Source organism: Columba livia, chromosome Z, assembly GCF_036013475.1.
Source record: "Columba livia isolate bColLiv1 breed racing homer chromosome Z, bColLiv1.pat.W.v2, whole genome shotgun sequence".
Taxonomy (NCBI): Eukaryota; Metazoa; Chordata; class Aves; order Columbiformes; family Columbidae; genus Columba; species Columba livia.
In genome coordinates this window covers 45,063,640-45,089,095 of record NC_088642.1, presented here as the reverse complement: position 1 = coordinate 45,089,095, position 25,456 = coordinate 45,063,640, and the positions used below count along the sequence as shown (strand labels likewise).

The 25,456-nt window shown below is 45.6% G+C and overlaps 1 protein-coding gene across 5 annotated transcripts in view; it reads right to left on the bottom strand.

The window, feature by feature from the left end:
• Positions 1 to 25,456, bottom strand: part of FKTN (fukutin) — a 54,822-nt gene that overhangs the window by 10,162 nt on the left and 19,204 nt on the right. For 4 of the 5 annotated variants that reach the window (XM_065045670.1, XM_013369176.3, XM_005499086.3 and 1 more), the window contains one exon: positions 909 to 24,901. In XM_065045670.1, coding sequence (XP_064901742.1) covers positions 24,688 to 24,901 — 214 coding nt within the window. In that variant the 3' untranslated portion in view covers positions 909 to 24,687. Of the gene's footprint in view, positions 1 to 908; positions 24,902 to 25,456 lie in introns of those variants that run through there. The other variant, XM_065045671.1, reaches the window with a different exon arrangement.

The window sequence follows — 25,456 nt, the reverse complement described above, 5'->3', positions numbered from 1 at the left end:
GAATAAAATTTCTGATCTTTTCCTCCTAAACGAACTACTGAACTGAGCAAAATTCAAAGGTCTATGTATTTTACACACACATCAGCTGTAAGACAGACAACCAATAAAGTAGTGGGGATATTTTTAAATCTTTGAAGACTGAAATTTAAAACTCATTCTTTACATCTTCACCTGTTGACACTATAATAGGATTTCCACGCAGTCTAGTGCATAAGCATACAATAAAGTCCAACGAATGCATTATTATGTCTGGTTTTGCGAATAATTTGTTTAAAGTATCAAGCACCGTTGGAGAATTCTGTTAAGTTTTAGTTCTAAGCTCAAAGTATATTATTCTCCATGTAATCATTTTGTACCAGTGCAATAACTTTGATTTACAGCAATTTGCAGTGGTATAAATGAGTTTGCCTACTGTGTAATTATACAATTATGATGTAAGAAAATCTGGTAATAGTAGGAACAGTGATTTTAAAATCCCATTAGTTTACTCCATGATGACAATATAAACATCAACATTTCTTTCAAAATTAGTAAAACTGATTAATAATTTCTCCTGGCATAAGGTGTGATTCACGGAGTCTCTGAGGATACTAAAATTTTGAAAAGTCCACACACAAAAATGAGGCAACATGGTTACCTTGCTTGATTAAAGGTAAGCCTGTAAGCGGCTCTTTCTGTAATTATTCTGTTTGCTAGATGAGGTGCTTCACCCTTAACGTTTTGATTACAAGGTCCAGAGATGCCATGATAAGAAAGAAAAATCCAATGGATGGTAAAAGGCTATTGCAGAAATTCCTTCTTTTAAGAATATTCCCTGCTCCCAGAGGAAACTGAGGCATTATTAAGAAAGTCACAAGATAAACCCAAAGAGGGTGAGGCGACACTATAAAGAGGCTGTTGTCACTTACTTTTCTGGTCACAGGTGCTTGCAGCTCTTGAAAGCTGCACCAATGGACAGTAAAATCAGATGCTTCCTATTTTTCTTTCTCGACTGTTTTCACAGTGCCCAGCCACAGAGCTCGCTCTCCCTGGAGTCAGCCTAGCACCGGTCCTGGCTGCCTCATTTATAGAGTAGCAGGTCCTTTGTCTGGCGCGTGTCACCACTAGTCCTGGCAATCCAAGGAGCTTGTTTTGCATCTCCCAGGAGATTCTCTCTATCCTGCCTTTTCTTTTCTCACCATATGCCCTCTGCCCTTTTCTGGGGCTGGTATGGGGTGGTAGCTGAGCCTGTGCTTACTAGCCTTAGAGCAGCTTCGGCTAGGTCAGGTGCACTTTGTGGACAGGGATGGAAGCTGCTTGTGGCAAGAATCTGATTTTTTTTGTCGTCTTCTTTTTTTTTTTTTTTTTTTCAGGGGATTTTTAAATGAATTTATTAGTCAGCTCTGAGCTTGTAAGTGTTTCCAGAAACAGAGATGCAGTGCTCATTCAAAAGCCAGCTTTAACATAACTCAGTACTGAGGAACAGCCTAGTGTATTTAATGTGTTCCTAAGCAAGAGATTCCCTCTCTACTCTAACAGTAAGTGTGGTGAGGTTGTGGGGTGACTATGCACAGGCAAATTGATCCTGCACTGCCTTTTTTGGGGTCACAGCTTAGCACTTGTGCTTAGGGTCACAGCTAGCACTTTCTGCAGCCTGGAGGACAGCTAGAGCTGCTACAGTCTCAGAGCTGCCCCAAAGTCTGCCTAAGTCTGCATGACAGCAGGAGGCTGCAGGTATGAATTTGCACATCTGTCAGCTTGTCCTTCACTTTGGGGCCCACCCAGTGCACTAAGGGTAGGTTTATTTCGTGCTTTTACAACAAAGATGAGCCAACTCCGTACCACTGTGTCTAGGATGCAGGGTCAGTGAAACAGAGACTTCTTTCTGCACTGCTGGGGTGGCCCCAAAACTTCCTCTCTGCTCATGGACAACAGACAACCAAGCTGACATCTGACTGGGGGAGAAGAAAAGAAAGAAAAAGAAAAAAAAAGAAGGCTAACAGTATCTCCATCAGCTGAGCACACACCTCTTCGTCCACGAGAGAGACTGGTCCATCCAGCCTCACGCTTCCCCTGGATGACAACTGTCTCCACAGGAAAATAGTCACAAAATTGTCCCAGGTACAAGCAGATAAGGGCATAACTTTCTTACAAACATAAAAATACTTTGGGACCTATAGGACCTCATCTGCACCTCCAACCACTTCTTCCTCAGGTGCTGGAAGTTTGCCTTGGGTGAAGGTAAGAGTAAATAGGGAGAACCAGAACAAGATATCGATTTACACACTGGGAGCAACAGGATACTAAAGGAGAGGAAGGAATGGGGAAGGAGAAGCCCCAGCTAATCACCCCACTAAAATCACAGGGCAGGAAAATGCCTACATCCAGGATAAGGCAGCTTTAAGCACACTCCACCACTTTCCTCTGCCAAGCCTCAATAATGTTCAGCTCTTGTCCATACTACCCCATCCAGAACAGTAAGCTGGCTAGGTAGGGCTCACCTACCAGATTTTTAAAAGCACTGCAAATGTTTTGTTTAACAGGATTTTCCCCATAAATTATAGCAAACCAGTGGTGGAATGATGTGACTGCTCTCTGGAGAGAATGAGCCCCAAGTCCCTGCCGAGGCAAGTCATTCCCCACAGAGCTTGACTGGAGGTTCAGTGCTTTTGCACAGTAAATTAAGAGCAGCACTACTGCCTGAAAGCTGTGTCAACTGCTCCATTTACCACAAGTGTTATGTTAACTAAAGGCCCTATTCCGGAGGGGCCTTTGGCCTCACAAAAGCCTAATTTCCATGTAATTTACATCGGAAAGTTGCAGAGTGCTCCTTCTCTTTGTCACACCAACACATTATTTAACCACAATTTGCCCTCAGACAACAGTAGGGAAGGGCTTGCCAGTCCAGAAATGGGAGGGAGCTAAAGCTCTTTATTGCTTACTGCTTGGATATTTCACTGCCTGGGGTTTTCAAAACCTGGCCAGATGAAGGACTATAAAATATGCAGCCAGGAAAGTGTCTGTCCTTCCTGGGAGAGAGGCTGGATGGGCTGCTATGCATTCTCACATATCCATGGAAGAAAGCTGGATCCTGCCCCTGTTGCTGTCAGATATGAGTTTCACCCATGCCTTCTCCAGAGGCAGGTTCATGGTGAGAAATCTGTCTCACTGGGAAAACAAGGGACATTATAGCCCCTTCCAAGTACTTCAGAAAAGCCCCACCACATTGCATGTGCTGAAATACAAGCTGGCAGGGAAAAAGGCTGGCCTGGCTCAATAGAGAGCTGCGGCTGGAACTTAGGAATAAAAAGAGAATTTATAACCTTTGGAAGGAGTGGTAGGCTACTCAAGAGGAATACAAGAATACCATGAAGTTATGCAGGAAGAAAATTAGAAGGGCCAAAGCCCCACTAGATGTGAGCCTGGCTACTACTGTAAAGGGTAGCAAGAAATGTTTCTATAAATATATCAGCAACAAAAGGAGGGCTAAGGAGAATCTCCATCCCCTGATGGATGCAGGGGAAACATAGTGACAGAGGATGCGGGAAAGGCTGAGGTACTAAATGCCTTCTTTGCCTCAGTCTTTAATAGTCAGAATAGTTGTGCTCCGGATAACCAGCCTCCTAAGTGACGAGGACAGGGAATAAAATGAAGCCCAAATAATCCAAGGGGAAATGGTTAGTGACTTGCTACACCACTTAGACACCCAGAGGTCTATGGGGCCAGATAGGATACAAGGGTGCTGATGGAGCTGGTAGGGGTGATCACTGAGCCAATTTCTATTATCTATCAGCAATCCTGGCTAACTGAGGAGGTCCCAGTTGACTGGAAGCTGGCAAAAGTGACACCCATCTACAAGAAGGGCCAGAAGGAGGATGCAGTAAATTGAAGTCTGACCTTCAGTGCCGGGGAAGGTTATGGAGCAGATCATCCTAGGTGCAATCACACAGCACATACAAGACAACCGAGCAATCAGGCCCAGTCAGCATGGGTTTATGAAAGGCAGGTCCTTTGACCAACCTGATCTCCTTCTATGACAAGGTGACCGACTTAGTGGATGAAGGAAAGGCTGCAGATGTTGTCCACCTAGACTTCAGTAAGGCCTTTGACACAGTATCTCACAGCATTCTCCTCGAGAAACTGGCAGCTCATGGAATGGACAGGTGTACTCTTCACTGGATAAAGAACTGGTCGAATGGCCAGGACCAAAGAGTTGTGGTGAATGGAGTCAAGTCCAATTGGCGGCCGGTCGTGAGTGGTGTTCCCCAGGGCACAGCACTGGGGCCAGTTCTGTTTAATCTCTTTATCAATGATCTGGACAAGGGGATCAAATGCACCCTCAGTAAGATTGCAGACAACACCAAGTTAGGTGGGAGTGTAGATCTGCTTGAGGGCAGGAAGGCCATATAGAGGGATCTGGATGGGCTGGATCATTGGGCTGAGGCCAATTGCATGAGGTTCAACAAGGCCAAGTGCTGGTGCTGGGTCCTGCACTTGGGTCACAACAACCCCAGGCAGCGCTACAGGTTTGGGGAAGAGTGGCTGGAAAGCTGCCTGGCTGAAAGGCATTTGGGGTGTTGATTGACAGCTGACCAAACATGAGCCATCAGTGTGCCCAGGTGGGTAAAAAGGCCAACAGAATAGCGGCTTGTATCAGAAATAGTATGGACAACAGGACTAGGGAAGTGATCATCACCCTGTACTCAGTGCTGGTGAGGCCCCACCTTGAATACTGTGTTCAGTTTTGGGCTCCTCACTATGGGAAAGACATTGAGGTACTAGAGAGAGTTCACAGGAGGGTGATGTAGCTGGTGAGGGGTCTGGAGCACAAGTCTTACGAGTACTGGTTGAGGGAAATGGAGCTGTGTAGGCTGGTGGAAAGAAGGCTGAGGGGAGACCTCATTGCTCTCTACAACTACCTGAAAGGAGGTTGTAGCATGGATGGTATTGGTCTCTTCTCCCAGGAAACATGTGATAGGACAAGAGGAAACAGCTTCAAGTTGCACCAGGGAAAGTTCAAATTGGACCTTAGGAAAAAATTTTTCACAGAAAGGGTTGTGAAGCACTGGAACAGGCTGCCCAGGGAAGTGGTGGAGTCACCATCCCTGGAGGTGTCTAAAAGGCACATAGACTAGGTTCTTAGGGATGTGGTTTAGTGCTAGAGTTAGGTTATGGCTGGACTTGATGATCTTGGGGGTCTCTTCCAACCAAAATGATTCTATGATTCTCCGGTGGTACAGCCCCATTCCAAGGTCTCCTCATCTGCCTCCTGTTGCATGAGGGAAATATTCCTCTTGAACACCTATGCCAGCCCAGCTGAGGCTGTGCAACCTGCAGCACCTGGGAGGTTCTCACCTTCCCCTCACTCTCCTGCTCCCCACTGTCCCCTGGCACCCTGCAAGCCCAACTTCTTACCTGCTCTGAGAGGCCACCACAGCAAAACTTGCATCTGCTGCAAGTACAGTGGCACTTTCTCCTGCGCTGATGGGACACACCAACCCACTGTCAGGCCCTAGGCAGGTGGGCCCAAGTGCTCAGCCAGCATTGGTGTCAAGTCATTGAGAATACTGATGGCACAGGGATGCTGACTTTTATACCTACTTTAAGGGTCTTTTCCACCCTTTCAAATTGCTCCAAAAGGGTCCTACATGAGTGTCTGCTTCACTGTCTCTTTATTAAACTTCCTGTTGAACTATGAGTCTTGACAGTGATGAAGCACAACAGTCTCATTCAGCTTTCTCTCCATATGTGGCAGTCACATAGCAGCAGGGGGAACACACTATCAATCCATCCCTGAAGTCCTGGGATTACTTTTCCCTAGAGCAATTCATAGCTTCCAAGATAGTATAGCTTAGTCAGGGGCAAAGAAAGGGGAACAAGAGCTGTAAAAGCAATATTGCCCCCTGGGCACGCTCTTCCTCACAGAAATTTCTGCCGCAATCCATCCTGACAGTTTTCTTGGGGTGTGGGAGAATTCTTTACCTGCAATCAGTCTGGTTTTTAGCAGACACCCATTATCTGTTAATGAAAAGTCAAGGGGGAACAGAATATGTTTTGCAGCTTGCACTCTGCCTCCAGACTGCAGCTGGAATTAGTATGTTTGCTGGTGTAATATAGCCACTTCTCTCAGAAAGTAGATTCCCAGTGCCCCTACAGCACCAATGAGGAGTGTGGGGAACATTCCATCTGCAAGCAGGGTAACTAGGGACATACAGCTGTTGTGTCTGCAGTTTCAGAAACTGCTGTTTTATTCAGGTACTGCTCATGGGCCCTTACTGAAGTGCAGACCCACTCTGCCAGGCAGGTATTCATTCTTCCTAGAAGAGAGACATTCCACTGCAAGTTTGATGAAACAAGAGCAGGGAGAGACAAGAAAATGTAGCCTCAGCCTTGTCATGGGTAAGAACTGAGGCTGGAGAGGAGAATGGGTGTGGACCTCCTCCAGACTACATGTTTTTTTCCTATTTCTGCTATCACCACAGGCATGCTCTCCCACCAGAGGCAGTGCCAAACTCATATTTAGTGCATTCACTTTCTGAAGAGACACACTAGAGTCAGCATATCAACTTGTCTCACTACCACAGATACCAGTAACAGCTAAACCTGGATGAAGCAACAGACTGCCTTCATTGTCAGTCATTAACACAACAGCGTTTACATACGTGCATCTGCAAGGCAGAAGATGTGACACTTGGCCACTTTGAAGATGTCAAGAGCATGAGGGTGTTTGCAGAGTGTGAACATCCTCAAAACAGGGATTCCCGTTTCCCTTTCTGAAATTGGGCATGCCAGCATTTAAATTCCAGCCTCTGAAATATCCTAGGGGAGTTAGCCTAGTTATTCCTCTTTCCGAAAGGAGAAAAGCTGTTCCTGGCATATGTGGCTGTGTGGTATGCAAGTGGGAGCAAAAGGTTTTATCCTGCTGCTACACAGCTTCCAGGGACAACAGAAGCCTCTCCAAGACAGAATAATGCTCAGATGGGGGGAAAAAAAAATAATAATAATTTTTTCACTTCAAACCATGTCTTTCTCCAGTAAAATTGTAACTGCAGATGAGCAGGAAATCAAAGAGAATCCTGCCCAAATATGGACAGAGACGGGCCTGAGTTCAAATTATTTTTCCCCTTTGTGGGGTGACCCCATTCAGTTTGATGAAAGCAACACACAGAAATTGATGGACAGAAAAAGGACAGCAGGAGACTGCAAACACACAGCCACATTCTCAATGTGAATTCAGAGCCATGCTCTGCAGATGGGAACAATAAGAATCAATTATACACATCTGGGCTCTTTCCCTTTAAAATAAAAATTTAGATCGATAGATGTTGGATATAGTGAACTGGAGGAGGCTACTTGAGTTTCAGAACAGCAGCTGCATGCAGACTGCTGAAATATTCTATTTCCATCATACAGAGCTTTTTGAAACATTTTGAATGTCTCAATAGTGATAACAAAACACTCACATCAGGGGGTGCTTCGAATTCTAGCCACACTTTTCAACTTAATTCCAGAAGCCAAGAATCTTCTCCTTTTTAATGCTGAAACTTGCTGATAACATTGAAGAAAATGTTTAGCCACAGGAGAAACTGAAAACCTAACATTTCTGCAAAACTTCCTCTGGCAGCAAGAGAGAAGAAACAAGCAGCTCACTTTCCCTCTGCCACAGACATGTCTAGACATTAGAAGTTCTTTGGAAATCACTTAAACCAGAAAAAAACAAGGCAGTCATCTCAGGGAATCAGCAGCTGCCATTTTCACTGACACACAGTACTGACCTCAGTCAGGTTGCATGCAGCAATAAGGCCACCACATAAGCATCACTCAAAACAAGGATTCAGAGAAACACAGAGTCAAATATAAGAAAACCTTCCTGGGCAGATTATAAGCCCTGAAGTGTCTTTGTCACAGGTGTATTTGTGCCTCCTACAACAGTCCTTCAACTAATGACAAAAAGCAGGTACTGAGAGATTAAATTTCCAGTATGACTTCAAGCAAAACACTCAACGCCCAGTCATGTTCATTCGATGCATTGGGAGTTGCCAGGATTTTGCATAGTCTGGCAAGTTCTCTTTCTTCATATGAAACCATGTGGCTTGCTTTTTGAGGTGACCCCTTGCAAAGAACAAGGGAATTTGCTCTCAGTCGATATATCTTCATAGTACAGATTGCTGCTTGGGAATGCCTGAGGTTGAAATCCATGTTTGTTGCCTGAGACTGCTTCACTTGGAAGAACAGCAGGGCATGTGTGTGCAAAGAGAAACTTAAGAAGCCCAGCTTCTCAGTGATTCATTATGATCATATATGCTATTTCACGTAAAAACCCCAGACCTGCTCACTATTCTGACTCTCAAAGGTAGCTTTCTTCCTCTGCTTTTAAAGTTCTGCCATCCTATCTTTTCTCAGTCATGAAGGTATGCCCTTATTGCTGCCTTGATGGTAGAGAGATGGTACAATTAATCTCAAACTTCATTTTCAATTGCTCTGTTTCCATTGTTTTTAAATACATGCCCATGTTTCAGATGCTCAGCTGTTGTAAACTGATGTACTTTCATTGGTTACTGTAGAACAGCACTGAGCCACAAAATGCAGAAATCACTCCTTTACTCTTTCAATTCACCTGTGTTCCATCATATGACTGTGCTATACATTTCTTTACTTTCCTTTGGCTCTACAAAAGCCAAAAGGAGATAGAAGAAGGAAGATAAATTTTTGGCAAAATTTCTCAAGGAGACAACTGTGCAATCTGTATATTTGACCACTTGCATTTTCAAATAATTTTGCAAGGTCAGCCAGAAGCTCCCAACTGTTTGGACCAGGGTGTCCATTCCCTGCCTGATGATAAGTATTATTCCCGCAGAGCTGACGTCCTAGCCTCCCACATCACAACACAGGGAAGCAGTTCCATTAACACCAATAAAGTCCTTCGTGTACACATTAGCATGTTTTCAGCCCCACTGTTTCACCTGAGCTTATTAAACCAAGACACACCCCACGATTAGCTTGACCCATCAGAGCAGCAGGCTCTGAAATCCGTATGTGCAATATTTTTAGTAGCCTGTAAGTAGCCCTTCAGACAGGTTTGCCTACCCACTGCAAACAAGATGTAAATATGAGGATTCAACAGTGTAGAGAAGGACTTGGGAACAAATTCACTTGATGATCAGTGAATATCAAAAGGCCAGTGGAAAACCCTATCTTGGGTGTAAAACCTCATGTCCGGTGCATTGCATCTGCCATGAGAGAGGCAGCCCCATCTTTGTCACAAACAAAAGGAATTGCCAAATAAATAAGCTCTCAGATCCTCTGTTTTAGTTGTAATTGACCTCTCTCACATTCCTCAGCTTCCTATTCCAGTTTGTAAAACAAACCAAACCAAACCACACACACAAAACAAATAAACAAAAACAAAACACATACACACACACACAAAAAAAAAAAAAAAAAGGAAAAAAAGAAAAAAACAACACACAGACACACAAAACCAACAACCACCAGTCCTAGCTAGATGAAAATGCAGTAACCTCAGAGACAAATTAAGTGCCATAAGCTACATTTTGAGTACTGGCAAAACTTGAGTAAGATGCTGTTGTGATTGCCTGGGCTTCTGGCAAGTGTTTCAGGAAGACGTAATCCTGTATGAAACCCAGAGTCAGAGGATGTTATTACCTTGCATGTGCTGGAGCACAGATACAGGTTTTAGGTGACAGAGTGCCTTCATGTACAAGCTTTGCAGACGCAGCTTCCATGGCCATTTTTGATAATCCATCCTTTCATTCTGTTTGGTCACTGCAGTCAGTGACTAAAGGCCAGAATGCTGACAAAATGCCTCTCAACCCTAACCTTGTTTGGGGTGCTGGGCTTTACACTATGAATGAACAAACTCATAACACATCATGAGTGCAAAAGAGAGGGTGGGAAGTCACTTTGCTGCAAGGAGGTCAGGGATGCTCTTTCAGTGTACCAGAAGTAACATCCCAGGACAATGCACTGGCCTCTGGGAACGTATCAGCATTGCCCTCCTCAACCCATTTGGTTGGAGACACCATTAATACACTGGCAGTGCCTACTCCTGACCTTTGGTTTGTGGGTGTCTCCCGCTGTTTTGCAGACCAGGAACGCCTGTGTCTGTCTGCAGAGAAACAAAGCCTGGCTCTGCTGCTCCTCGTCTCAGCACCCTCTGCCCAACCCCTTTCAGCAGTGCTGCCTTTTTGCAGTTTAGATGTTCCTTCTTAGAGTGCCTTTTATTTTGGGCTTGGAGAGTAGGGAGACAAGAGATGGGATAGGGATGCTGAAGTAGTAATTTACATAATCTGATTAACAGAGGATTATCCAATGGCTGCTGAACAGCCTTAGTGTGCTTGAGCTAAAAACCTTATTATTCATTGCTCTCACCACCCTGCAGGATGGCTGCACCTGCAGCACCAGCTAATTCTCTCCTGGGGACTTCAAGGAAGGAGAAAAGCGGGGACATATTGTATATTATTATCTGGGGGAGGGTTAAGGAGCTGCAGCTTCTTGTGTGCAGTCCCTAACTGATTTTCTGCGTTAGTCTTCAGGAAGCTGAAAAGAAAGCTGAGCCGGTTTGACATTATCAGGAACAGCCATCACCCTTGAAAAGGGCCAGCCTGTGTGGGTCCTGCCGGTTTCCTTCTGGGTAGTTCAGTGGGACTCACCCAGACCTGCCACAGAAAGGATTTGGATAGAAGGGTCCTGCACATGTAAGAACCAAAAGCGCAGTTTCCTCTGTGCTCACCAGTACCCTGCTCAGCTGGGAGCAAATCAGACCCAACTCTTCCTCTAACATCACTAGAGAGCTTCTCAGGGTGTAGCCCACACCTTTGCCTCCAGGAAAAACGCAGTGACATGTTATCTTTTTATTGCCCACATGCTGCCACATGGTCCAGTTATCCAGGGACTTGGCTGAGGTGCCAGCTGTGGGAAGGGCAGCAGGACCGACCAGATGAACCCAGCTGTAGGCTTAGGAAGAGAAGGAATAAGCCCACAAAACAGCTCTCCCACAAACACAGTCCACGGCCTCCTATACAGGAGAGCAGCTAATTCTCCTGTAACGAATCAGTGGGCCAGCTGAAAAAAAGCTGAAGAGAAGGGAAGGCAAATGCCATAGCTCCTTGGACATACTTCAAAACCTAGCAGCAAATAAGGGCATCAACTTGGGCTGAGTCAAGGTCTCCCAGAAGAAGACGGGGAGAGTGATGAAGTTCAGGCCCTGGCAAGACAAGAAAATTTCAGCTGCTGGTTTCAACAGAACCAGACCTACAACCCAAATGTCCACCCATGATGAAGGGGTGAGACTCCAAGCTGAGAAACATGTTAACTGGAGAATGGAAGGAACTGGGGACACAGATGTCCAGATTAGGGGAATTAGCAGGTAGCATGAGCTGGTCCCTCCAACAGACATTCACATCAAAGCTAGGGAAAGAGGAAGAATTTGGACATTTTTTCCATTCTACAGAGGGACATCTGTAAGTCTAGGCACCCGTAAGAGGTTTTTGAGACTTGCAAGGAAACACCAACTGGACTTTATATAAGAAAAGAGACACGATTAAATTTAATTCTCCGGTAGAAATGCTGCAATATTATCACCCAAGGCTAATTTTAAGTCTTTGTTTCCAGGAGCATACTCCATCCTCACAGCTAGGTCTGGAGATGGTGTTGCTTTACATATTCAATCATGCCTGCTGTAATTTGTCTGGGGGGTCTCTGAAGATCTGTGTGGCAGCTGCCATTCACAGATACTACCTGAACAGATTTGCAGTGCAATGTGTCTTTCTTATTCCTGCCAACAGCATTGTGAATAAATAATGTTACATAGCGGTCTAATTAAATAGGAAGATTGTGAAGTATCATTAAGCCATCCTGTCCATTTGTTTCTCCTATTTCTTCTCATCTTCTGAAGCAAGAAGGTGAAACCACTTCTGACTTTTTGGGAAAAAGCACAAGAACAAATCTGAGAAGCAGACACCAAATGAGACTTTGTGTCTGCTGACAGCACATGCACAGTCATCTCCGCTGAGCGGGTGGTTTGTTTGTTTTTTTTGAGGATCTGTGACAGAGATGTGCCCTCTCGCCGTATGTTACGCAGAGACCAAGGCTCAAACCTTAGTGCTACCTGGAAACAACAACTCCTGCCAGTTGCTGGCTGATGTGATTTGGCTTGCATAATGTGCAAAACCTTGAAGCAATTGCACCTGTGGTATATAGCATATCGTGTAAGGTGCCCAGTGTACCATATGGTAACAATATCTCGATACTCCACAGTAGAGATATTGCCAAGATATTTCCATGCTTTGGAGTAATTCTTATTCCTAGATGTAGCAGTTAACTAGTATAAATACAAAGGCATAAACTGCATCCTGTGGTACAAAAGCTCTCCTGCTTCAAGAAACTCTTGCTAAACTAATCTTTCACACTGGCATCTGCCCAGATACCAAGAGGAGGGAGGAACCAACAGCAACATCACCAGCATTTTTCCATGCCGCATGCTGTGGGAAACCTAGTTCCTACAAACCCTCATTTCTCTGCACGACTGTATCTTAGTGAGGTCCCCTTGCACCAAATGCTGAATCTAGGCCCTCACCTTTTGAGCAGAAAAACACTCAAAAGGGAAAGAGGCAAAACAGAAGTGAGGGAACTTGCACGTGCTGGTGGATAAAATTCCGTCCCGTTCTTCACTGTTGTCACTTTAGTACAGGCTTGTTCTATATTTTGGAATTAAAAGGCTAGGACCTGGTGCAGATCATGTGGCATCTCATGGTGTCCCACCACAGAAAAAACAGCAGCATCTGTTTTCTCCATCATGCATTCCCAGAGATGAACTTTTATCTATATGCCAAATAGCTCAACAGCCAGAACAACAAATCTTCCTCACAGCTGCTATTATTTCTTCCATGCTTCTGTCCCCAGAAAAGGCAGCAGAGCTATTTAGCTGCCATCCATTTCCCATGTATACAAACTTGACTCAAAGGAGTTACAGAAAGTACATATACAGCATGAACAGAATTAAGAATAAACCTTCTCCTGAGCAGCAGGCAGATTTCTCACCATAAATCTTCAACTTACAAATAGCAGCAGCTTCTCCCCAGCACACAGCGGGCAAAGTTATGGAGCAAAAAGCATGCCAAGGAAACATAATCAAATGTCAGGGACAGGCTCTGCTGACAGTCATTAAAGGAAGGGATGCATCTGAGCATGTGAGGAGATCGCACTATCTCTAGCATTAAGAGGTGGCTTAAACTTAGACTGTTCTTCTCACAAAGATGCAACAAAACAGGGACTTCTTCCTTTTTTCCTTTCCCATCCCTGCTGTCCTGCCTCTATGCCCCTCCCAGCCCACTCAGGCCCCCTGCACAGCTGAACTGTTTCTAAACACAGGGCAGCTCAGCTCTAAAGCCCCCTCGTTATTTATGAGTTTGGAAATCAGAGCCATTCAGTTCACTGCCAGTAAATGGCAATGATTGGAAGGAGGGAGGGGTCAGCTTGTGTGCAGCTCTTCATTCTCTATTCATCATGAAAAGGGGATCACTCCAGCTAACTGGCTGGTGGAGATAAGGATTACAGACTATCTGCATTAGACTGATAAGCCAGGTTTGCACTGCATAAAGATTATTTGTTAAGAACCTCAGTAAAATAAAATACAGTCAGAAGGCTTATCAGCACAACTCATTTCCACTCACATCTCTCTGCATGCCCATGATGACATTTTTTTTTTCCCCTATAAAGAACAGTCTCTGCTTGAGTCCCAGCTCCCTCAGATGGAGCACAGACTGAGGATGAGAATTAGTGGAGGAGGGCCAGAGAGGACAAGGAAGAATAGCCTGAAACATCCCAGCTGCAACTGGTCACTGGTCCTCATCCGCCCTATGTGGGAGGACTGCAATTCCCACCTGGCGGGTGGTTTGGATTTGCCACTTCTGGTGTAAACCATGGCAGCTGGGCTGACATCAGCAGCCCTCTCTCTTTGTACTAGCTAAGCATCAGATCAGCAAGGAGTTGTTTATACATGTTTCCCTCTACTTCATGTCTTCCTCTTTCCTCACATATTAAAAAAAAAAAAAGGCCCTTGGCATGCAAAGTACTGGGGACTCCCAAACTCCTGGCAGTCTTCCCTCTACAAAATGGCCTAAGTCAGGCATTTTTCTGTAACCTAGACTTGCTGAATAATGGAAGACTATTAGAAAAGCTCCTTGCGCTCTCCCATTCCCCTTTTTCTTCTCAGCAATTTCAGCATTAGCAGGGAATGTACCAGACCCAGGACTGTTCCATTTGGACAGTGCTGCCTGTCCAGGAGGTAGATGCCCATTTCTGCTCAGATCCTGGGTGTTATTTAGGTATCACACAGCAATTCAGGTTAAACCCCTCTCCAGTCCACCCTGGATCCTGAGATCAAATATGGCTCCACATTAGCTAGAAACATCTTACAACAAAGTAAGGTGGTTTTGTTCTTGTGGTTTGGTTCAGGTTTATTTTTTCTTCCTTATGACTCCAGCAATCATAGAATGTTCTGAGATGGAAGAGAACCACAAGAATCACCAAGTCCAACTCCTGTCCCTGCACAGGACAACCCCACAGTTCACGCCATGTGTCTGAGGGCGTCGTCCATTCACTTCTGGAACACTGGCAGGCTTGGGGCTGTGACACCTCCCTGGGGAGCCTGTTCCAGTGCTCCACCACCCTCTGGGTGAAGAACCTTTTCCTAATGTCCAACCTAAACCTTCCTGGCACATCTTCCTGACGTTCCCTTGGGTTGTGTCATTGGTCACCAAAGAGATCAGCACCTGCCCCTCCTCCTCCCCTTGTGAGGAAGCTGCAGCCGCCATGAGGTCTCCCCTCAGTCTCCTCCAGGCTCAACAAACCAAGTGACTTTAGCCACTCCTCATACAGCTTCTTCTCTAAACCTTTCACCAACTTCATGGCCCTCCTCTGGACACTCTGCAGTAGCTTTATATCCTTTTTATCCTGTGTTGCCCAGAACTGCACACAGTGCTCCCGGTGAGGCCGCACCAGTGAAGAGCAGAGCAGGACAATCACCTCCTGTCCTGGTTTTGTTAAAAACAAGTTTCTCTTTTAGTGAATTTGCCTGTCAGCTAAAGCCTTCATATTAGCTGCATTTTCCTGGAGAACCAGACACTTGTTTTGGTAAACATAGCAATGGAATGCAAACTTATTGATAAGCACGGATGGACATCTCGCGAGAGCGACGACGAGAAACAAGTGACCAAGAAACTGACCAACTGTGTATAACATTCCATTCATGTGAATACTTCATATAAAAGTGGGAGATCGCGAGGATATCATCCCTTTGCCTTTTCCCTTTCCCTTTTGCTTATAGCTGACATTAGAAGAGGACCTTGCTAGTCGTCCCTGCAAACCGAGGCCAGTGAGAGACTGAATCCAGCTCCGGTTGGCTGCGGAGTCTAATCCAGGACTTCGGGTGCCGGCTCTGCAGTTGCTGAGACTTTCAAGATTGGTTTTGTATATTTTGTATTATTTTATCTATTCTTATTAGTAGCATTAGTAAAACATTGTTAATTTTTCCAGCTCTCTTCTCTCTGTTCTTCTTTCCCTCTCGATCACCTGTCCTGAGTGGGAAGCGGGGAGAGGGAGGGGCAAAAGGCGGAAGTGGCAGGGGGAGAGAGGAGGTTAACAATACATCTGCCAGGGTTTTATTGTCACCCCGCAATCTTAACCCTCGACACCTCCAAAATCCAGTGTTCAGCAAGCAATTCAACTAGGGCAGAAGTAATAATTCCAGAGCTGTGAAAGGCTGAAATGCAAAACAGATGAAGAGATTGTTCCTTCCACTTGCCAACCTTAGGAGAAAAAAATTCAGCAAACTCTCGTAGCTTGAAGGGACCTTTTCTCTCTCCCAAAGCCATGAAGGACAGTCTGGTGGAAAATGTCACACTGCACACTTCAGAGTCAAATCTTCAGCTAGCATGTCGTTTATTTCTGATATCCAACCTGTGGGCTTTGCCTTGCAGCCTCCCAGGGAGGCACAAGGTGTTAGTGAGTGAATCCTCTTGCCTTATGGGCCTGGAGATGCCTGTCCCAGCCAGAGCAACCTGACCGGGCCCTGGGAAGACAAGGCCAAGGCTTCAGTGACTGGTGTGAAACACAGATGCCGAGCACAAGACAAGAGATGTGGGGATGGAGTGGGCAGTGGCTCTGTGGTAACTCCAGACGTGTGCTGGGGCCTCAGTGCTGTGGGCAAGGATGGTCTGTCATGATGTCCCCAAGTGACAGTCCTCAGTGGTGAGTTCTGATGTCACCTAGTGATGGACTATGACATTCCCAAGCAATCGTGACCAGGCGCCCCTCACTGCTTATATCCGGGCGTTGAGTCTCACCCAGCCGTCTTGTGACCGCACTCCAGCCAAGCGAGTCTGCGAGGTTTGGAGTGTTGAGCGAGGCTGTTGTTGGTGCTGGTGCTGTGCTCGGGGAGTTGTTCTTGCAGCTCTCAGTGCACAACCCCAGAGCCACGGGAGGATCTTCCCCGGCCCTGCCAGGTTCAGGCAGCCGGGGCACCCAGGAGACAGCTCGCAGCAGCAGAGGTGAACTGGGCAGGGACACCTCACCCCGGGGAGCTGGGAGAGTTTCCTTCTGGAGGAACCTGGGCATTCCTTCCACCCCTCCCCGGGCCAGCCAGTAACCGTGGCCTCTCTTCCTTTTCCAGCACAACAGCGGCTGCTGCAGCACCGGTGCGAGGGGGCAGCTCCACGTCCCCAGCTCCCCCGAGCCCACCGCAGCAAGTGGACAGCATGGCCACGGAGCAGCACAACCGGTGTCCCATCTGCCTGGACAGCTGGGAGGAGGCCAGCTACGTGATGCCATGCCTCCACCAATTCTGTTATACATGCATCCTGCGGTGGGCACAAAGCAAGCCTGAGTGTCCCCTCTGCAAGAGGAGGATCCACTCCATCATACACTCGGTGCAAGGGGATGACGACTTTCAGGAGCTCGTCATCCCTCCACCTGCAGCACCATCCGTTGTCACCCACTTGACAGGAGCTCCTGGACACCGAGACGCCCAAAATCTCCATGGCCCTGCAGCATCCCAGCCATCAGCTGTGAGGCTGGTACCCAGGGCCCCTGTGGGCGGCCTCCACCCCCACGTCTGGGCGTTGCTCTTCCGGCAGCACCCAGTTCTGTTGCGGCACCTGGTGCTCTGGCTGCGACACCAGCTGTGGCTGATCTTCGAGGGTGCCCGCCAGGAAGCAGCATCAGTGCAGAGGCTGGTCATGTCCAACCTGAGACTCTTTGGCCCAGATGAGGAAGCCCTGTGCCAGCTGCTGCGGGCTGCCCTGGGCCCGCACACGGTCAGCTTTGTGCGCCGGCTGATTGACACCGTGGTGGCGCGGTGCAGCAACGAGGCCCAACGCCGGATGGGCCTGAGGGACAACTGGGCTGCCGAGGAGCGGGAGGGCAGCCCCGAAGCTGCTCCTGGCCCTGCTGCCTCCCAAAGGGGCTCTCCTGCCCCCAGTCCAGCCCCCTCCAGCAGCACTGACAGATCTGAGGCAGAAGAGCTCCCCAGCACCTCCTCGGCTGCCCTTCGTGGGGGTCCCACCAGCACCCGCTCTGTCCCTGTCCCCACCCACGGGGAGCCACAGGAGCCACGGGAGGATCCAGAGGAGCTGCAGGAGGATGCAGAGGAGGCTGGGCCCATGGCCTCCACTCCCATCCGGGGCAGCCAGTGCTCCCCTGGGAGGGCCCGGAGAGCCCCGAAGAGGAGGGCCGGTAGCCCTGAGGCCACTTCACCGCCAAACAAGAGGCCACCCCACCGGCAACTGTAGGAGGGTGCCTCAGGAGCTGGCGAAACCAGGGCTGGGCCAGCAGCTGGAGCACCTGCCAGCCCCCAAGGGGACTAGGAAACTAATGGTCAAATAGTACAATAAATGTATGAAAACTACAGAAATAGGCTTGGTGTTTCTAACAATGAGGTTGGCGTTGCTGTCACCACTTGTATTGGTTTCTCATGTGGCCAGAAATGGCCACCAGGAGGGCTTGGTTCATACTTTCCCTGGAAGCAGAAGTGTGGATGACTGTCCTGCAGCCATGCCAGTCTCCTGAGCTATCTGTTGTGTTTTCTTTTTGAGCACCAACAAGGACTTCCCTTGTGTTTGGAGATTATCTCTAAAGGCCTGATAGCCCTTTTGATCTCCTTTGCTCTTCAGAGTGGGCTCCCACAAGAACTGCCTCCAACCTACTTCTTCCCTGAACCAGCCACAGGTTTCCCTCATGAGGTCCAGGGCTACTCACCTCCTAACCCCCACCAGAATCTTGAACTTCTCTGTATCACAGTCATTACAGTCATGGCTCCTATTTGCTATCACAGCCCTGACCAGTTCTTTCTTGTTCCTAAGCAGTGCATTCAGGACAGTGTGCTGGGTGAACTGGGATAGGGTTAATTTTCAAAGGAGGCTGGGAGGGGACACAGCCAGGACAGCTGACCCAAACTCACCAAAGGGATATTCAATCCCACATGAGGTCATGCTCAGTATAAAACTGGGGGGGGGCAGATGGGAAGAGGGACTCACTGCTTGGGGATTCAAAGCGTGATCCAGTTTCCTCTTCATTTTCTGCAGTGGTAGAGCGCGTGATTGTATTTGAGTGTGAGCTGCTGTCTGGATCTCTGTTTTTCTGGGGTGGGGGTTTTGGTGTGTGTTCAAGCATGAGCTGCGGTCTAGTGTGCGCAACTGCCGCTCAGGGGACTGTTACCGTCCCACACAACATCCTTGTCTCTGAACTGGAGAGATATGGATTTGATGGGTGGATGCTCTGGTAGCTGAGGAACTGTCTGGATGGTCACACTCAAAGAGTTGTGGTCAACTGCTCAATGTCTGGGTGGAGACCAGTGATGATTGGTGTCCCTCAGAGGTCTGTATTGGGACCCGTATTATTTCACATCTTTGTTGGGAACACGGACAGTGGGATTGTGTAAACCCAATTAAGTTCAACAAGACCAAGAGCAAGGTCTTGCACATGGGTCGGGGCAATACCAAACATGGACACTGACTGGGCAATGAGTGGATTAAGAGCAGCCCTGCAGAGAACTTGAGGGTAGTAGTGAAGGAAAAGCTGGACATGAGCCAGCAACATGCACTTCCAGCCTCAAAAACCAACTATATGCTGGGCTGCATAAAAAGTGTGACCAGCAGATTGATGGAGGTGATTCTCCCCTACTCCGCCCTTGTGAGACCCCACTTGGAGTACAATGTTCAGCTCCAGAGCACTCAGCATAAGGAAGATATGGACCTGTTGGAGAGGGTCCACAGTAGGGCCATGAAGATGACCAGAGAGGCGGAACACCTCTGCTATGAGGACAGGCTGAGAGAGTTGGTGGTGTTCAGCCTGGAGATGAGAAGGTTCCAGGGGAACCCTATAGCAACTTTCCAGTACCTACAGGAAAGATGGGGAGTGATGCGTTATCAGAGTAGTGATAGGAGGAAGGGTAACAGTTTTAAACTGAAAGAGACTACATTAGGTAAGAAATTTGGGTGGTGAGGCACTGTAACAGGTTACCTAGAGAAGTTGTGGATGCCCCATCCCTGGAAGTCTTCAAGGCCAGGCTGGATGAGCTTTGAGCAATCTGCTCTAGTAGAAGGTGTCCCTGGCTATGGCAGGGGAGCTGGAACTAGATGATCTTTAAGATCCCTTCAAACCCAAACCATTCTATAGTTCTATGATTTATCAGGGTGGCCAGAACGTTTTCTTCAGCCTTCCTTTTCTGACCAAAGGCTCATCAATGTATATAAATACTTGAAGGGAGGGTGCAAAACAGAAGGATCCAGGCTCTTTTGAGTGTTGCACATTGACAGGACAAGAGGCAACAGGCAAAACCTGAAACACAGGAGGTTCCTTATCATCAGACGCACTTCTTCATTGTGAGGATGGCTGAGCATCAGTAAAGGCTGCCCAGATCCAGAGGAACTGTGGATTCTTTATCCTTGGAAATATACATAAGCCAGCTGAACTCAGTCCTAGGCAAACAGCTCTATGTGGCCCTGTTGGAAAACAAGGGTTGGGCAAGATGACCTCCAGAGGTCCCACGACTCTCTTATTCTGGGATTTTGTCTCAAGTCAGAGATCCATACACACCCATAACATTTTTACCCTGATGCTACCTGGCAAACCTGGACTTTCTGAAATACGCACTATAAGTCACTTCTAGGATTACAATCTAATCTTCAGAGAATAGCACCCCGAGCCTGCTAACACTACCTCTTATTTCTTGAGATAAAGCTATTCCACCAGCATCCTCAGGAGGCTGAATTGTACAGGCCAAATATTGAAATATTGTTTAGATCACACACACACAAAAATTAAAAAAACAAAACAAAAACAACCAAACAAAAAAACCACAACAACAAAACCCAAACACAACAAAGAAATAAATAATGAAAAAACTTCCTAAATTCAGTCAGGCCCTCTTCCAGGTGACAGCAAGAAGACACACAATCAGTTTCTTCCAGATGTTTATGGACCAACAACATTCTTGAATGCCTCCAAGGGTAGAGATACTATGTCCTTCCTCAAGCTATTAGCCTCTCATTATATCATTAAATTCCAAAACTTTCCCTACAGTCCAGTCCGATCTTCCTTGGTGAAATTTAGGGTTCTTCATTCTTGCATTGTCAACCAAGTGAACAGGATGTAGTATCTGCTACATCCTTCTCAGCCTAAACAACCACACTTCTTTCAACATTTCCTTCTAGGTGGTTTTCTATAGCCCACTATTTTCCTCTAAACACTCCCCAACTGATCTACCACCTTAATAGGCAAGGCTGCGCTGATCTTTATACACTAGCTGAAATGCTGAACATAGTTACATAAGTGTCATTTCACTATTCCTGCAGATGCCAGTGCTCTTCCCCACATCCATTTCATTTGCTTACACCACCATCCTGTGTAGCCAGGTATTCAGCTTGCTATCAACCACAGGTCTAAATTGCTTTCTGTTTCAAAACTAACCTGAATCTTTGCACATCAAGTACTGCCTCCGACATATTACTGCCCTGAGTGATACCAATGTTTCATGTTCCTGCAGTCTGAAATACAGGAACATTGTAGCCACCATGCTCAAGCTAATTATTTTGATAAAAGAAGGTATTCAGAAGTTTTAGGTCTGGAAGAGGAATGCTATGAGATTGCAATATGATCTGTAAAGCATCAGGCATAATATTTCACCTAGTAAATTTTGTGACTTCCCCAGTAACCAGCAGGAAAGTTTTATTTTTTCAGGACAACAGGCCCAACCACAACAGGGTTATTTTCCCTTCTTTAAGAACAAAACTTTCATTGTCCTTTTTTTTTTTCCAAAGTGAAAGCTCTCACCCATGCCCCTTAATTACAGCAGTGTCTTGGATTTCAAAAGACTAATTCAACTCATAACTCATGTGCTCTGCTGCAGTCTAAATCAATAGCATATCTACGTATAACACAAGCATCAGTAGAGAATTTACCATTAGGCAATCTAATGCTATTAAACAAGATTTTCAGCTGACGTAAATCAGCTGCTGGTGCCTATTTACTAAAACAGAGGATGTAGATATTAGATACAAGTGCTAGTCTTTGAAGGGTTTGTGTGCAGTTTTCCAAGTTACCGCATTTTGTTCTGCAATAATGTGATAGAATTACATGGAGAGAAAGAAAGTATGCCTTAACAGTGAGGTAGCTGCCCCTGAACTTCTTGAACTGCTGCATGAACTCAACAGAATTCTATCAATCAGAAAGAAAGCACAGATCTAAGCTCCTGAAAGTCATTGCATCATTACAGGAGGAAAGGAAAAGGGAAAAGGAAAGTGAAAATAAGACTCTTCACGGTCCCTTTTCTTCAGGCAACACTATTTCTTCAAACTTTGTAGTTATTTCAGAGCTTTGAACATCTTGCTATCAACTTCTCAAATCATGGGCATTGCTTGAATAGGCTCTGCTGTCTTTAGCAGTTACACATATGGAATGTGCTTCGTTTGTCACCTGAAAGTCAAGGTACTTTGTGTGTTGTTGCTTAAGACCATAAAAGCACGCCGCTAAATTTAGAAATTGCCCTGTACTCCAGAGCACTTTAAAAATGAAGGTATTTAGTGTTTAGGAAAGTAACACAGAATTAAGAATCCACTTGAGATATGGAAATCCAGGAGAGCCTAACAGGAAACAAATGCCTAAATCTGTGTATTTCTGTGGGCAATCGTAAGGTTTCAGCCCCAGAGCATGCCTTCAAAGAGCACCAGTTCCGCAGTGTTTACACCGCTCCTTAGGATGCAATCCTCAAGCAGAAAACGTGCAGCCAGGGCACCGCACGAGGCATGACAGGTGACATGCAGAAGTTGCAATGTGTTCGTGCAATTCAAGGATCCTTTTTTCTACATATGGGCACCTGCTTTATTCAAAGTATCTTTGTTGTTTTTTAATAGAGATGCTTGGACACAAACACTCAAGACAGACAGTCAATAAACAGTGTAAAAAACAATTCAGAATTTTTCTCTGCGTGTTATGTCACAGTAACCGGAATGAAGTGGGTTAATTGCTGCCCACGATTACTGAATAAAGGGTGAAACAACATCTTGAGTTGCAAATTAGACTCTTCTTCTTAATCAGTGTTACATATGCACGTGTATGTTCTGAAGAGAAAATATTTTAACCTGAAGAATAACTTACAGGTATAATCAAATATTGAAGACATCCTCCCTTTCAGGGACATGCATTTTTTTCCATTAGTCTTTCTATCTACAAAGTCAACAATCTGACAGGATTATAATTTTATGATAGTAACTTTTCTTTCACTCTTAAACATCTATCACATTTGAAAAACTTACAGGCTTACTGTACATTACTAAACAAAAAAGTTCACAAGAACAGAGTTATGAACACAAAAACCAGAAGGACATGAGCTTTCTTTTATTTTAAGGAAAAAGACGAAAGAATTCTACCTGAAAAATTATCCCTTATGATGTAATGTTTACCAAGTAAACTGCATCAGCAGGATTTCACATCTCTCTCTTCTCAATTGGGCAAAGTTAACAAAGTTACCACACCAACAGAAGAGCCAACCTGACAAGTTGTTGCCAGAAGTATAACCATTTACTTTAGGGCTTCAGTGACAGGAGACTGCTGTACTGGGAGGACTGGCAGCAAGCAGCACACTCCAGGACAAAAACATCAGGGAAGCCCCAGAGTGTAGCTGGAATGACAGAGTAGTAAAACCATCACAAGGGAGCCATTTCATCTCTCCAGAAATCCACACATTTGAACAGACAGCTGAAAACTGCAAATCAACGAACACCACAAACCACAGACTCAACCTACCTCTACCCAGTGAAAGGTGGAAAAGCCCCGATCCACACGTAACCTTTCTGCTTGAGCAAGGAAAGAATAGATACAGGTTTGATGCAAGTCAAGATGTGCTCTATTCAGTACCTTGAAACTGGTGAACAAGTACTCCTCGGTCTGTACCATGTATTACAGCGATAGTAACTAGTAGCTCTAGCGCCCTTCTCTTCCCTGCACAGCAGAACTGGAACAAACTCGGACACACATGTTCATACGAAAGTTATTATCCCTCTACACAGCATTGAAGCAAGCTTGCTTCTTTGACCAAAAGCACAAGCAGAAGCAAAAGGAAAGAGCTGCCAAGCTTCCACCTTCTTCTCATCCAAAGCCTAATGTTACACTAACACTTCATTTGCAATTATGCTACTGCAAATTTGATAGAATAGTTGGTATTTGTACATGCTTCTACTTACACTTAGAGAAAAGAGCTGTGATTCCCTGAGATCTCTGTTCTGTGAGCCCATGTTAAACGGAAAACTATGCATACCCCCATTTCTATCTATCTGTAAGAAAGCAAGGATAGCTATAATTTTCTAAAATTGAAATATCAAAACCAGAATATTTGTTTTTTCATGGGAAAGACATCCCTGTGGCATGCACCTTCCTGCTCTTAAAAAAAAAAGAAGAAAAAAAACCCAAGAAAAATAAAAAAAAAGATAACATTCCCTGCCATAATTGCCTGCAGTGGTTAGTTCACAAAAAAACCAACTGTTTTTGAAGATCTCTGATATGGACAGTTTTTCTTTTCATTCATTTAGTATTATACCATTACCTCCTCCACGTAAAGCAGGTGAGTCACACAGGTTCTGTGTAACAGAAAAGCTCCACTCTCAACAGCAACATGGTACCTATTGTAGGGATGGATGTATCAGTCTCAAATCAAGCACATTTGAGGTACTCATAACTCTGGTCTTTAAAAGTTAAATATTCACAGGATCTCCTCTGAAAAAAAGAGGGATTTTCTCTGGGATTTTTCCATTCTATCCCCATTTTCAGCTTGAGAAGTGAACAGTCTCAAGGTTTTCATGATCCCAGGAAAGTCTAAGTCACCTGGACACTGCTGACATTTAAACAGTCAATGGCCCATAAGTTCACTACAACATTTCTTCTCTAGTCTCTTGGTGAAGCTTTTCTTTCAGCTTCCCTTCTCTTCAGTTGCCACATCCTGCCTTCAATCTTTTCCTTTAGCTAACGGGAAAATGGACAATGAAGATGAAAAAAATACCTCTTAAGCAAATAAAGGTAAACGATTCCTAAGGAAACAGATGAGAAGTTACAAAAGGAACAGATCTTGACGCTTCTGGGAAATTACAAACTGACAGTTTCAAGGACAGCAGGCATGTTCTATTAGCAGGCAGGTGGTCAGTAGATTTGAATTACATCGTCCCATTCATCGACAGGCCAGACACCGTTGTACTGCACATTGGACGGTGAGCTCTTCCAGTCCCACATCTTCACAGGAACCTTCCAGTCTGGGCCATAGTTGGCTTCAACATACTGACGGGTTTCACAGGGCACATGTACCTTGAGTTCTACAAATTCAGTCCAACATAGAGTAAACTTTGGAAAGAGATACCTGTGTCACAACAAAAGAACATGGTTACTGGCAGAAGACTGAAATGCACCCCTAAATAAGTTCCTGGAGAAAGCAAGAAACTGCAGCGAGTGCCCATGTTACATTTATAATATTTTTTCTTATTTCATAGCTTCCTATCTATGAAATACTATTTACATACTGGACTGGGGGGTTCTTATCAATAGTAACCGGACAGCATTTGCCACATGTTCTTAGGAAGGAGCATTTCTAATTCTTTTCCTGCTTAGTCTCATATCATTCTGCTACCTATAAGAAATCACTTAGTTCCTGTCTCTACTTCTCCACTTAACTGGATTTAACAGTTACCTCATTTAGAAGGCTGTCAAGAGGATGATCGATGTTATTTGGTAGGGGAGATTTTGAGAAAAGCAGCATTAAATACTTTACTATGAATCAGGCCTTTTTACTTTTCTTCAATCTTACCAAATAAAGGCATCCAATTCCCCTTCAGTACTGTTGTTTAAACATGGTGCCAGGCTTGCAGCAGATGCATAATTAAGATACAGCTGCCACCCTGTACTTTGTGAAATAATC